This window comes from Electrona antarctica (genome assembly GCF_951216825.1).
Source record: "Electrona antarctica genome assembly, chromosome: 19".
Lineage (NCBI taxonomy): Eukaryota > Metazoa > Chordata > Actinopteri > Myctophiformes > Myctophidae > Electrona > Electrona antarctica.
Genome location: NC_136800.1, coordinates 13,952,767 through 13,968,094, shown reverse-complemented (window position 1 = coordinate 13,968,094; position 15,328 = coordinate 13,952,767). Strand labels below are relative to the sequence as shown.

General features: G+C 42.8%; 1 protein-coding gene across 1 annotated transcript in view; it reads right to left on the bottom strand.

The window, feature by feature from the left end:
* Window positions 1–14,999, bottom strand: part of LOC306943858 (uncharacterized protein) — a 104,337-nt gene extending 89,338 nt beyond the window's left edge. Inside the window, exon 1 of the mRNA XM_079530369.1 lies at window positions 14,729–14,999. Within this exon, the coding sequence (XP_079386495.1) occupies window positions 14,729–14,975 (247 nt within the window). The 5' untranslated portion in view covers window positions 14,976–14,999. The remainder of the gene's footprint in view (window positions 1–14,728) is intronic.
* Window positions 15,000–15,328: the final 329 nt, after the last annotated feature.

Here is a 15,328-nt window from a genome sequence, read left to right as displayed (position 1 = left end):
TAGCGAAAAATAGGTGATCTACAAACTCAAAACATGATGCAATGCAATGAGTAGATGGCCTATTTTGGCGCAACTGCAACTCTAATATACGCCAAAATATAAAACAGGGCGTACAGTAAGTTGTTAAGCAGCTTTATGATCAGTGATCAGTTACAGGCAAGTTCAATGTGTACTTAAACTAATAACCACACAACATGCATGTCATTACTCCCATACCACTTACAAATGTACATGTCATACAATTAATTCTAATATATCGCTTCCCACTTACAGTATCGATATAAAGATAAGAAAGTATACCTATCTGATTCAGAAAATCTGAATAGAGACAAAAATAATAATAAGGTTTGCAGATTGACAGCAACAGCTCAGTGCATAGGCAAGAGAGAAAGCCATTGCTTCAATCTCCTGTGTTGTAAAGCATCATGTTTGGCGGCTATATATCGAATTACAAAATTACAAAGTAAAAGATTACTACTTTGTGATTTTGTACGATTAGTCTGGCATAAATGGTGTGAGCTGAGCTGCAGTGTAAGCGGGATTTGCCCCATTATATCTCACCTCCGTCTATGAGCCGCTACTCCCATCAGATAGCTCCCATGCAGCCCCTCGACTGAACACACAGAAAGACTGCACTGACAGAGCACTCATCTCATTGTTCACTGCACTGTGTGTGGCCATGGAGGTCACAACATGGAAAGACATGGTCACTGTGCGCACGTGGGTGCGTGTGTGCATGCATGCATGCGTGTGCATGTGCATGTGCGTGTGCGTGTGTGTGTGTGTGTGTGTGTGTGTGTGTGTGTGGAGGGGGTGTTCCTGTGTGTACTTCTGAGGAAGTATACTATTGTGGGCCTTCCCTCACTTTTTCCTACAGCCCCTACCCCCACCCTCCTGTTTCCCTCTGTAAATGACACATGAGGGAATTGGACCATTACATAACAAATAACATGTTGTGATCATTGATTACTGCTCAGGAATCACAATAAAAAGATACAAGAGCTGTTATTTCATGCAATATCTGCAGCAACTGCAAATAAGTTGCAATTTCCAACAAGACTGGGGGTCTAATAATGGCATGGCTTCATGTGGCGATTATATGACATCATTTAATCTATGACGTGTATGACATAATTTAATCTATGACGTATATGACATAATTTAATCTATGACGTATATGACATAATTTAATCTATGAAGTATATGACATAATTTAATCTATGACGTATATGACATAATTTAATCTATGACGTCAGTACTATGACGACAGTCATCCCTGATATCTGGGCCATTATTTGACCTGGACGTAGAGACTCACACACTCACTCATACAAACATAGTGGGATATATTTGAAAAAATCACACCCGTGTGAAGTGAGGGGCGCTAACTGAAGTCTAACTCATGTTGCTATGATTAGGTGATGTAAAACAAACATTAAATTCTCTTTATTGTTAATGGCATTTAATGTTTGTGTTAGGGACAAGATAACGTACATTTTCCCTTCATTGTCAATGGCGTTTTTAAAACAAAACAAACATTAAACTTGTATATAGTAGGGGCTAGCACCCCTCAAAAGATAAATAAATAAAAAATAAATAAGAAGCTACTCATAAAGCCTTCTCTACAATGCCACATAAGTACTAAACGCCTTCTAGTATGAGGGGAAAATAATCAGCCATAACATTTGACATCATGAAAAATAATGGCTTTTACTTTTTTAATACCTCAAATAAAGGAATGAAAGAAAAGAAAAAGACCACTATATCAAAGGTAATCAACAAACTACCCGTATACTATAAAAACTGGTCAAACATTGGCCAAATTGTCAAATAAAATAATAAAGATCTACAAGGCGAACTACAGTACAACCTCAACGGCTCTATCTGCTATTTTCACAATATTTATGTGTGGAACCTAGAGTCAAACTAAATTGAATGCCTCAACTTCCAAGTGCTTATCAGGGTGGGGGGTCCTCAGTTCAAATATGATTATTTTGGGGGCTCACATCCTGAAAATGTTGAGAACCACTGGTGTAAGAGAGCAGACATGTAGCTATCGTACCCTTTCAGGTCCTCTTCAAAGCTCATGTTAGTTATACCAGTGGGCAGTGGTGACCTTTCTTTTAGCTCAATCTTTTTTCAAATAATGTAATCCTTCGTGTGGGATGCTTGCGACTATATGTGACCCAGCTTGACTGAGGGACTGCCATTGGATTTTGTAATTTGTAATTGACATATTGGTTGTTCAATTTGACCCACCAGTTTGTTTTTGTCTTGCAGAGAAACAGCAAGTTGAACTTGAGAAAACAGGCCTGGAAGGTTCACTTCTGTGGACTATAACATTACACCTAGCTACATGTTTAAGCATTTATTTCATATTTACATGTCGATTTCAGCTCTGACTTTTATTTCAGACATGCTCTAGTATGTGAAAAGTCTGCCTGTGCTATTAACTCATTTTGGATAAAAAAAAAATGAAAATGCTGTTTTTCTCCTCTGGTGAAAGGCTGGAGGCTGCTCGATGGCAGAACCTCAGTGAGTCAAGATGGGTCACATGTTGTCAACTTGTCATATTCAATATTGCTCAGACAAAGGTCAAACAGTGGCAGGTTTGTCAGTGGTCAGTCGAACAATAACCCCCAAACTCAATCAATAAACTGATGTACAGTTATGCACCTCCTGGTGTATCATTGTTCAGTTGCCTTTGAATGATGATGACGCCATCTAATTCTGCAATTTACCACCTAAATATATATTCTTTGTAATGGTGTGATTGGTTAAATGTGGTATTCTGTCATCGTGTTTTCCCACAGCGCTAAAATACAATTAGAAAAGACATGTGTCATCCTCCTTGAGACACAGTTGATCTGATGTATGGTGAAGGGCGCCCTGGGCAGAGGTGACCCCAAATAATTGTCACTGCAGACAGGAGATGCACGAAGGGGTTTAGAGAGAATGAGAGACACAGGTAAAAGTGAGAGAATTTTGTAGTGCAGAGTTGAGAGAGGACAAGGAGTCGATCTGCATTTGTCTTTACTTAATACTAGTCTATACTGTCTCTCATCTCTATTTAATTGTGTCTCTGTTTTGCTAAAGCTCACTCTCTCCACTACACTTCTCACTCCTTATCTGTCTCCATTTCTCACTCTGTCATCCTCTTTCACTCTCATTATTTCCTCCTCCCTTTCCGTCACTCTCTTAATTTCCTTCTCCCTCCCTCCCTCCCCCTCTCTCTCTCCCCCTCTCTCTCTCCCCCTCTCCCCCTCTCCCCCCCTCTCTCCCTCTCTCTCTCTCTCTCTCTCTCTCTCTCGTTGACAAAGCAGACCTGATTGATTTAGTTCAGAAGTACCCTGGAGGTGTATCTCAGCTCTCCTCTCTACTATGCTAGGCTACGCTCTTTGCTTCACAGCTCTGCCAGCCCATTAGCCACTCAGCCTGAAAATCATTCAGTTATAGTCAGCCAGCCAGCCAGCCAGCCAGTCAGTCAGCCTGCCAGTCAGTCAGTCAGTCAGTCAGTCAGCCAGCCAGCCAGCCAGCCAGTCAGTCAGTCAGTCAGCCCTAGCTTTGGTGTGCCATGGGGGTAGTCAGTCGATCAGTCAGGCAGATGGGCAGTGTAGTGTTATACCAGGTACACACGCAACAATTGAGTCAGTCAGTTTGCAGTAAAGAATCACTATACTGTGAGCAGACAGTGCCTTGATCCTTGTGTCCTCATATCTCCTAATCATACACAGCATACAGCACTGTAGCCAAGTAGAAAAATACACAAAAGCAGCTTGATTAAACAATTATTTTACCTTGTCTTGAAATTACTGTAAGGTATAACTGGGATGCAGCATAGGCTATAATACAATGATGCAATCGCAACTCTCAGCGCTGCTAGTGCAGTGAGTGCACGCACCGGGAAGTGGGAACAATTACAAACAAACAACAGGTCAACGTGACATGACAGGTCAAGTACCTGCAGTGATTATTAGCTGCTGCCAGCTAGTGGTAAGTGGACATACAGGATGAGGCTGAATAATTGAGAACTCTGATTGGAAGGCTGCGATGCAATGCAATATTACTACTACAGGCCCCTGGTCGTTTCAATTGAAACGATTGATGTTTATTTACATTTTTATGTGAAGCAACGGACTGTAGCACTGCTGCCCCTTACCCTTATGTGCCATTTAGATTTTGATATAACTTGCATGCAAAGTTGACATTTTGGCCAGACGATGGCACCAGAGGAAAGGTTACGGCCGGGTCACTCAAATAGTTTGGGGTCATTGGCCAGGGAACATGATCATCAGAGATCATGGAGATCTTCCCACTGGAGATGTCTTGTTTGCAAGTGAACTTTTGGTCTTAGGGTGACACGGATGCTAGTAAATAAATAAATAGGAAGAAGTGGTGAAAACAGCAGATATACGAGCTCACAACTTGCCGTGAAGAGACGTGTTTGTTGTACACCTTTTTTCCCCCCCACTAGTTTAGGTCGTGGGCAAATGTCTAATTTCTCTTTTGTGTCTTGAGCTAAAAAATCGGTCTGTAGAGCTTGAAGGTGATCAGCAAATTCTATGGAAATCGAGGCAAATGCTTTCAAGAGATCTTGTTTGGGACTAAAGTGTTTGTCGGATGGAGGACTACCATCATTAGAGTACTACCACTAGCAGACCTAAAAGCAAAATGCTTTTCAGTGAACATATTAGAGCAAAGCCAAACATGAGAGCACAGTATGGGGTATAAATTAATACAATTAGAAATAACTTAGGTGCTTCATAGGAAAGGATCAAGGCTGTTTGATGAAGTTTAATTCATCACATAGAATGTGAAACATGCAGATCAACTATTTTACAAATGTGGGAACTTGTCTTCCTTTGTGGAGTGGTTAAAACACAAGTCAAGAGGAATTGTTACCACTCGCAGGAATGTCCTGGCTATAAACATAAGGCTCATGGCCATATACGTCTTATGGGACAGAACCACCAAATAAGACACGTAACCTTCCAGAGGCTTTTGTGTTGTATGGGATTATGTTGTGGTTTAAAGGATCGCCATGAGCCAGGTCGTGCAAAAACCTTTTTGGTATTTATTTCCTGTTTGTGTTTTTTCTTTAACATGCAGCCTCAACATAACCTGACTCCGCCAGATGGGGCAGCAGAGAGTACACTGGGTTCCCCCCAGCAGGAGGGGGGAACCCAGTGTACTCTCTGCTGCCCCATCTGGCGGAGTCAGGTTAGCCTCAACACACAGTGGTGGGAAAAGTACTCAATTTGTTGTACTTAAATCAAAGTATCAATACTGCAATGTAGAAAATGTACCTGTAATTGAGTAAAAGTACAAAAGTATTGGTCTCAAAATGTAGTGCCAATAGTAAAAGTACCTACTCGTTATGTAGACTGTCCGATTTTCCAAGTTTTCTAACGTTTCAAATCTTCGTATACAAAATCAAATCGTTTCAAATAGTATACAAATCTTTTGAAAATAGCCGACCTACAAGCTCACAATGCAGGCATGCATTACCTCAAAATTGTACTTAAGTACAGTACTTGAGTAAATGTACTTTACACCACTGTCCTACACACACAGATGAATCTATCGTTTGTATGGAGGTCTGTCACGCTGAACTGGCAAAAACATGAAACAATGACCTTGACCTAATACACCAGGCCAACAGTGTTTTATAACAACGGATGGAAGCTTATGCACTCTTCCACTTGCATTGCAATTACACTTTTGACCTTAAAAGCAAAACAAGATGAAATTTGTACATTGCCTTGCAAGCCGCAAGGCAATGTACAATTTAATTTAGTTTTGCTTTTAAGGTCAAGCAGACTTTGCTGTTAAGGTCAAGCACACTTTGTTTTTAAGGCCAAGCACACATTGGATGCGAGAATAGTACAAGGCAAAGTTCTTTAGCAACATGAGCCTGTTCTGTCTGCCCGTATTTCATAAAGTGTTGGGTCAAATGCCTCAGGTTGGTTCAGCTTGAACTCACCATGAAAGTCAACGTTTGAGTCAGTGGAAGTTGTGCATGTGTATGATGCAGGTGTTGTGTGCTCACACTCATGCATAATTAATAGCCTAAATATACTGCACAACCAAGATTTCACATTCAGTATTTTATTTGTATGTGTGCACGGTGTCTGTGCAGGTGTGTGTATGTTTATTGCGGACAGTGTACCCGTCCATGCAAGAAGAAAAGCACAACAGAGTGAGGAAAAAAGCGTGCGTGTGTGTGTACGTGCGTGCGTGCGTGCGTGCGTGCGTGCGTGCGTGCGTGCGTGCGTGACGTGTGTTTGCTTGCACTCAGCAGAGGTCAGCAGACTGCTATCCACACCTCTGACTACAGTATTGTTGCTGTGGGGCAGAAACCTCGTACTGAGTGTCCATAACCGTTACTTTTCAGGAAAGGTAAAACAATAAATGTGTTCCAAATGATCCAACACAGTTATAATTTACTAGTCACAAGGTCTGGATAATATGTTTCATTGATTCAATATTTATAATACCAATAGACTGTTTCCACTTTCACTCAAAATATTTTACGTACACAAAAATACTCAGCGTTAATTTAACTCGTTCTATTTGTATAATCCTGGAGTCATGTACACATTTGTACACCAAATTCAATTTACACTGAGGATTTGTCTGTGTGCGCACGTGTGTGGAAACGTTTGAGAAAAAGAAGCATCGTGGCTATGAGTCTGCAGCCTTTTTCCTCTTTTTCTATGTTTATCACCTTAGGCCTTTAGCACCTCACCAATACTGTTGTGCGCCCTTCTCCTGTTTGTCTACCTGAAAAGGTTTGAGAACCACTGATCTACAGTTCACAGTAAAATGTTTTACTGTATTGCTACAGTTTTTACAGTACTGCTATCAAACACACATAGCAGATCTACAAGCTCACAACTGACACGTTGTGAATAAAGAGAAAAACTTGTTTACATTATATGTAGGGTAGAGTTTAACTGGCAAAAAATATTAGTTTATTGGTCAAAATGAGTACACCAGATATTAGCATTTCCTGTTTGTGTGTTCAATCCAATATACAAGATTGGAGTAGACACCATTCCTATTTACAAAGAACTTAAATAGCCGCAATCCCGTGATCCAAATTATAGCCTGCTAACGATGTCATATGATTCACATGTACAAAGTGATGAAAATAAACTGCCTGGCGCATCATCACAAATATAGAATATACTCTGGGAAGGATTGGCTCCTGAGCCAAGCAGTTGCTCACAACACAGAGCTCCCACACTCAACCATGAACACAGTTGCAATTTGTGAGAAGAAAGAAAAAAAGAAAGAAAGAAATTGAAAGAAAGACAGAAAGAAAGAAAGAAAATGGCAGAGTATGAGGAAAAAGAGATGGAGAGAAAGTTGTGGGGATTGAGAATCAGACGGACAGGATGGCTGTATGGACGGATGTTTGAGATGAAATTGCACCGCTGCAGTCAGAAGGAATCATGAACTGTGAAAATCTGAGAAAGACAGATCCCACTACCGGCCGCACGGAAAGGAGAGAGAAAAGCTGAGGCAAGAGGAGAGGAGAGGCACGAGGAGACATTGAAATAAAGCAACACAGAGAGAGGCAGAGACAGAAGTAGAAAGGACCGTGGTGTCAGTGGTGTAGGCTATGTAGTGTAGGGTTTCTCAAAGTGGATGCCGTGACACAAGTCCAGTGGTGCCACATGACACTTTGATAATATTAGGAATATATTAATATCACTTCAGTTTAATCACCCTCTATACTTAGTGAAACAGACCTGAGTTGCACTGCACTGTAATTGGTGCGTTCTTTTTCAATCTACACACCAATCTCTTTGGGAAAAACAGCCGATCTACAAGCTTTACGGGATCTACAAGATCTACAACAAGATCTACAACGCGGCACAACATGATATGTTGTCAGCTTGTAGATCGGCTGTTTAAAGATTCACATATTTACGTACCGTAATATGACAGATACGGTTCTAAAAAGTAACACTGTAATTCAGGGGTGCCGTGGATGAAAAGGTTTTTACAGGGGTGCCCTAGCTGAGCCAAAAGATTTGGAACCACTGGTGTAGTGAATAAGACATTCGTCTGTGAGACCCTCCTCCTCTGACACCATCTCGCTAGAAACTTTCTAAAGCCATCGAAACAAGGGGTAGAATAGAATCCATTGCCCCCGTTTGGACAAAGCAGTGATTGTGATTGGGTTTTAAGCGCCTGAGTAAACTCTCAAGAACAGATTCAAAGCTGCACTACTGCATCTGTCGGCATTCAGAACGTGTGTACATTGGGGATTAGTGGAATGAAACCCTAAGCGCCTCCCCGGAAGAAGAGGGCTGAGGGCGGACCAGACGGGCCGACATGCTGCTATCCACATTCTATTGGGCGGCGCAAATTTAAGGAAACAAATAGAAGAGGGCGCTGTTTTTTCCTTTTTTGTGGGTGGGTTCCCAGATTGGGGTCAGAGTGACCCACCCAAGTATTGTTGCCTTCCCTAGATGTAACCATACTGATCAACTTAGGCTTTATGACAGCCTATAGGAGATATATTTGACAACAGGATAGTCACAGGACAACATGTGTCGGGTGGATGACGAGAGAGAAGGAGACAGGTGATGAAAAGAAATAAGTAGAAAAGGAAGTGTTATGGATTTAAGAATCCCAGTAGTGCTATACTGCTGGTGGTCATTGTGCAAATTGAGTTACAGCCTGCCATATTCTGCGCGCACACGTGTGTGTGTGTGTGTGTGCACGCATGCAAAATGATAGAGATGCATAGCCTGACAGCTGCCGGACAAAGCCAAGACAGCCATGGGAAATGTCATTCTGCTTCTCTGCTTCTGCGCGCGCACGCACGCACGCACGCACGCACGCACGCACGCACGCACGCACACACACACGCACACACACACACACACACACACACACACACACACACACACACACACGGTGATGAAATACCCCAAATCTTTAGGGAAACCTTTCAGTTCCAATCCCCCGGGCTTTAATGTCTCATGTGGTGGAAGTTCTGAGAAATCCACATTATATCCAGTGTTGTTCTGCCTTCAGGCTTTCATACGCCAAGAAGTCAATCAACTACAATCCTCCTCTCCACAGAGACCCAGATTACCGTAAATGACTATGTATAAAGGTTCATGGAGGTAAGTGGGTCCAACCTTAATCGGTTTGAGAGTTGTTTTTGTGGAAGCCTACTATAGCTTTCGATGCTAGCGTTAGCTGAACTGTTATTGTGGGTGACAAATATGCTACTCAAGCAATTATAGCAAATACCTAGACGCTTGCCCCAAAACACAGTTGCCCCGGGCGCAGTTCCGTCGATCTTAGAACGGTACCTACCTGGTATTCCTAAACGTTACCTCAGTAAAACTATGCCTAACCCTAAACTTATTTCTAGTCTTATCCTCAGTAAAACAAATACAAGAATACAAGAACCACCCTATATAGTGTGCGCTCGGTAGAAAAGAATGGGGGCGTGTTTTGGGGTGAGCCTTCCGGTTACCATTACAGCTTGGTCACTGAAACATGTGCTTGAAACACATTCTGTACACTGTAGATTAGGTCCCTCAGTTATTACACACTCAGTAATGCATAATCAATCATGTTTTCCAAGTAACCCGCTGCCAGTTGAAGCATGTCCACACTAGATACAGCATATTTTTGCATGTGGTGGAGTCTCTTCCACTACAGTGAAGCTCACTTCATTGGACTAATATAAATCAGCTCCTCACCAGAGGGAAGACTGTTTCAGGATGAAATGATTCGATGATTCAATGATTCGAGAAGGAGAGGGTGCTAGTATCAGTATGTATGATTCATCATGTTATTCATGTGTAACACATCCCAGTGATTTTTGTTTTAATATTGTTTTACTTAAATTCACTTCAGTCTCCAGATGACAGTGAAGTGACAATGTAATGACTTTTAAGACCTTTTTAATACCTAAAAAGAAACAAACTATTCTATAAAAACTGATCAAACATTAAGAAAGAGACAAAAATTGTGAAAATACTCAAAATAGCCATCAGCTGTAAGGATCAACACTAGTCTGAAGACACTAATTAAATCCCTGCCCTAAGCCTTTACACAGACTATAACGTATATGGTCATGTCTTTATTGCTCATAAGTGGGACGACGTTAGCCTGAAGGCTAGATGGGACCTGTCACCAGAAGTTTGCTGTCATCAGTCTCCAGACTCCTGCATAGACCCCCCGGGAACAACCTGGGTGAATATAGACCATAACATGCACTCATCCTGTCCCTCAGCAACCGTCAAAAAGCCCTTTAGCAAGGCACTAATAAATGCCACCTACGGTACAGCTGCCACACATCACTAACCATACATGCCTGTGGTTGTACTGGTTGTCGGCTCCCCAATGTGCAGTGTGCATATATCTTATGGCTTGTAGACAAGTGTTAGTGCAATTTATATTTCAATACATATGTTGTTCACTTGCTCACATTAGGTTAAGTTATTGAAATGTGTTATTCCATGAGCACAAAAAGACAAAATGTATGCTAATGTAATTTAGACAGTGTTTAGAAAGATGCTATAGGTTTGATGTCACTACATTGTTTTACTTCTCTAACTCACCTCTGTACATTTTAAATACAAGTCAGTTACTGTAGCTACCGATTTGAGTATCTGATGATTTTCGAGTAATGATTTTTATTTAATGTTTCCTTTTCAGAACGGATTCAAAACGCAATCACCTTTTCTCTCATTTGTGGACGATCAAAGGTGGCCGTAGCTTTTCATTTTGTGTTCATTTATCCATTTTTGACTCAGAAAGCGTAAGGCAGAAAACATTTCTATATCAGTGATTGGCTATATCATGTTTCTACAAGCTTGTAGATCTGCTATTGTTGAATAGCCAAAGATACCTAAAATGACACAAAAGATGCTTTCCCCGGTATTAATGGGTTAATCCATTGAGACCTGGAACGCATCCATGTCACGTTAGCGTTTAACCACATTAACCATTAACCCATTTTGGGGCGGGAACCCGTTTGTGTTTTAAACATTGTTATAATTTAGCTATTGAAAAATAGCAGATCTACAAGCTCATAGCGCGCCACCGAGTGGCGCGCTATGAACTTGTAGGTCTGCTATTTTTGAAAAATCGTTAAAATGTGCCTCAAATCTTTCCGAAAATTGTCATGATTTAGAAAACTTTTTTTTTTTTTAAATTTCGACGTCAGGCCTGAATGGGTTAATGGGTTAAATCGACACTGTAGGATTTTACAGCAACAACGCCACTCTCTTGTCATTGCCCCGCCCTTTCTCCTTTTGTCTCTGTCCCTCACACTGCATGGATGTTTGTCTCTGTGTGTGTCTCTCTTCCGTTACAGTGCAGAGGGCTTTTGAAGTGGACAGCTCGTTGGAGGCAGATTAACTGCTCTATGTGGTGCGTTCGTTGTCGGGAATGTGATGATAGGAGAGGGAATGTATCTAATCAGCAGCGGGGTCAGTCAAAGGGCCCCGCCCCGGCGTCTAATCCCCGCGCCCCGCTCCGAGGGACTAGAGGGGACAATACAGCTGGGCGCAGACTCGCGGCTCAGGAATGTATGACAGGACAGAAAAACCTGCTCACACATCCATCGACTGACCGGGCGGGTACGTGGGTCCAAATGGGGCAGCCCATCTGATGGGTATCAGAAGGTCAGCGGTTTGACCCTTGGCCAGACCAGTTAGCCTGTGTGTCAAAGTGTCACTGAGAAAGGCACTTAACCCCAATAACAGCTCCTCCTGTGTGCTCAGCTGCTGAGGCCGTCTGAGCAGCCATCTGCTGGCTATAAGGCCGGGGCTCCACGCCGGGGCTCCACTGAGTGCGTTTGGACGGCGTCAAACCGGGGTGAATGGGCAACTCCGTCCAAACGCAACCGTCGGCAGTGGAGCACCCTTCCTTGATTAAAAAGGGAACATTCCCTGCATTGACGATGGCGCGACGCTGGCAGACGCCCACTGGCTGCAGTGGAGCTTTGGCGTTACGCCGAGGCTCACCCATTCACCCCGGTTCTTCTTTTTACGTCGTCCTAACGCAACCCAATGCAACGCACTCAGTGGAGCCCCAGCCAAATGTGCGGAAAAGTAATCCCCCCCCCCCCCCCCCCCCCCCACCTGTAACTTCTCTCTTTCCATCTCTTTCCTGTTTAGTTTTGGTGTCAGGATGAAAACACCTCAGCACATACATTTGAGTATGTATCCTGTACTGATGATGCTCACTCATAGGTGACTTTTAGAAGAAGAAGATGATGCGTGCGAGGTATGATGTTCTGTATTTCTGCCACTGAAATTGTTGAGTTTTGTGTGTGCGTGTGAGTGTATACATGTGTGAATGTGTGCATGTACTTCTCACTATCGCAATTTACATCTCAGAATTATTAGTTTTGGCCCCGGACCCATCCGGGACATATCCCGACGACCTTCGCTGCGTGTCACTCCTTGTCTCTCTCTCTTTCTCCCCATTTCCTGTCTACATACTGTACTATCAATAAAGGGAGAAAAAGCCACAAAAACTGTATCTTAAATGTCTTTATACAACATTGTTAGTTATTCACAAGATATTCTGGGATGCAATTGTGAGAAAGAAACTCATCAAAGTCTGAATTACGAGGAAAGAAAGTCTTTCCTCGTGATTGTTGTTGTTGTGTGGGTTTCCATAGTGTAAACGAACAAAGAGAAGGTAATGTGAGGACAAACTGATGTTTTTCTGAACACCCACAGAATCCATGGCCTAATTGGGTCTTTATGCTTCTGTGTGTGTTCTTAAGCAGCTTTCCTCCCCAAAGGCACGTGTTTATCAGCCACAACTGGCCATTTTAAACTGCAGTAGCCACAGTCAAATCCTCTGTGTTTTATGGGTCTAATTGGGTACAATTTTGTACATTTGTACACTCTGAGTTATGAATGGATAAATGAACACGGATGATGCGTGCGCACATGTGTTTGTGTATGTTTGTCATGGCGAGTCTACAGTATGTGCATCAGATTATGAGAATGATCATTTCATACAAACATAGCTTTAGGGGCCCTTTAACTCACGGAAGCACATGCCTGTAAGAATAAAGTGAAATGCATTGAATGTACCATTGGGAATAGGATTATTTACCCACGAGAATAACAATATAGTCTGGGACAGCGTGGGCCAGATCTGCCATGTTCTGTTTCATTTTAAAACAGCACATTACTTCGAACATTGTGAATCATACTGAAGATACAGAGCAGGAGAGAGAGACACACAGAGAGACCGAGACACACAGAGGACAGAGAGGCAGGTAAAGAGAGAGACGGAGAGACAGAGACACGCAGAGACAGATAGAGAGGCAGGTAGAGAGACAGACAGAGAGACAGTGACACTGAGATAGAGAGGCAGGTAGAGAGACAGAGACAGAGTGGAAGAAAGAGAGAGAGAGAGAGCGGGGGGGGGGGGGGGGGGGTCTGAATGATTGACAGAGATATAGAGGGTGCAAATGAGAGAGGGAATGACTTAGGAACCAAAAGGAGGAGAGAGGGAGAGGAACAAGGATGAGCAAGAGATGTAGAAGAGAGAGAGAGAGAGAGAGAGAGAGAGAGAACTATCTACCAACTCACACGCTGACAAAACAGTATGCCACACATACTGTAGGGTTGGGATCCGGAAGCGGCAGTTCAATTACAATACCGCTGGTTCTCAAACTTTTAAATTACAAGGACCACCATAACTCTTCAGAGTGTACAAATGGAACCGGTAAGGGTCCAATTTGGTTCCATTTGTACACTCTCAGAGTTACAGACATGTTAGTGTTTGGAAACACCTAGGAACGGGACCCGTTAAGGGATCGGACAGTTGAAAGGGAATCATTAAGGAACCGGAATCGTTAAAATCCTAAAGGATCCTAATTGGATTAGTTCTTTTTAGATTTTTGTGTTTTTTCACTGTGTACATTTTGTATATCTTATTATTTGATATTCATGTACAAACTCGTTGTGTTTATTATTACATTGTGATATTGGAAAAATGATTAAACAAAGATTGGTTTGAGCTCAGGTGGCTCTAGTCACTGCACATCTTTCTCTAGCCAATCACAGCTGCAGGCTACCTATCCTTTAATGGTACACCCATTTCCTGTTATATTATCCGTGAAGAAGATCTTAGTGATCAAAACGTTGAATCGATGATAAACCAGTAGAGCTCAGTTTCTTTACCAGGGTTGCAGACTCAATTTTTTCTTCCTAATCCATGTCACATAGCCTGGGCCATGAACCACAACACAGCACACAGTACTAGAGACACAACCCAGGAAAGGACAGAAATAGGACACAGATCTGAAATGTTCCGAGATAGAAAATGACATTCAGGTGTTTCCTCTTACAAGCAACTTGTGCAACACTGACCAAATCTATTACACGGAGAGTGAATGGAAATGACAGAATGCAATGCACAGCATAAAAATAGTCTATTGAATTTAGCTGACTCCCTAATTATTGTATACAAACAATGGTGTAATTAAATGTCTAGACAGACAGGAAATTAGGAGAAGTTAGGAGAGTCAATCATCTCCCCAATCCCTACAACTATACCAGAGAACAGAAAGAGAAATGTTGTGATGACCAAGATTTAAAAGATTCCAAATGAAGGCATTTAAAAAGTGAAAGTTGTTTTCTCCACACACCATGACAAAGTTATTTTTGTACATGAATACTTTGTAAAAAATGAATGACACTCAAGCCCCCCCTTTTACCTTTAGAGGACGGAGTCCCCAAAGCGTCACTGGGTCTCTCCTCCAGGGGCAGCGCTTGTGTCTGCCCGTCTACCGGCGCTGTGCCCGTCGACCCCTGGCTGTGGACCAGGTTGCCCTCGCTGCCGGCCCTCATCAGCCGCTCCCCGACTCTCAGCATGCAGGAGCGGTTCCCCTGCAGCTCCTTCCGTAGGCTGGCGTTCTTGGAGCTGCTAGGTCGGCCCAGGCGGGAGGACGACGACTTGGACATCTTCCCCGCTGGGCTGAGCAGTGCGCCGCTCAGAAACTCCAGGGTTGTTTCAAAGTTCCTTCCTGTTTTTTTCTCCCTACAGTTCTTGTACCCCTCTCTCCTCTGTCCCTGCCCTCCTTTCCAAAGAGAGTTGCTGCTGTAGACACAATTGGTTTCTGTGAGCTTGTTGCCTCCAGCTGTCTTCCTTCCCCCTCAGTGTCTCTCTCTGTTTCTCTGGTGCAACGAGAAGACTTCTCGTATCTGTCAGCGTGTTCTGTCTCCTCACTTGTCTTCTTTTCTCTCTCCTCTCTCTCTCTCTCTCTGTCTCCTTTTCGTTTGTGGGCTTTCCTCTGATGTGTCAGGTGATGAAGCAA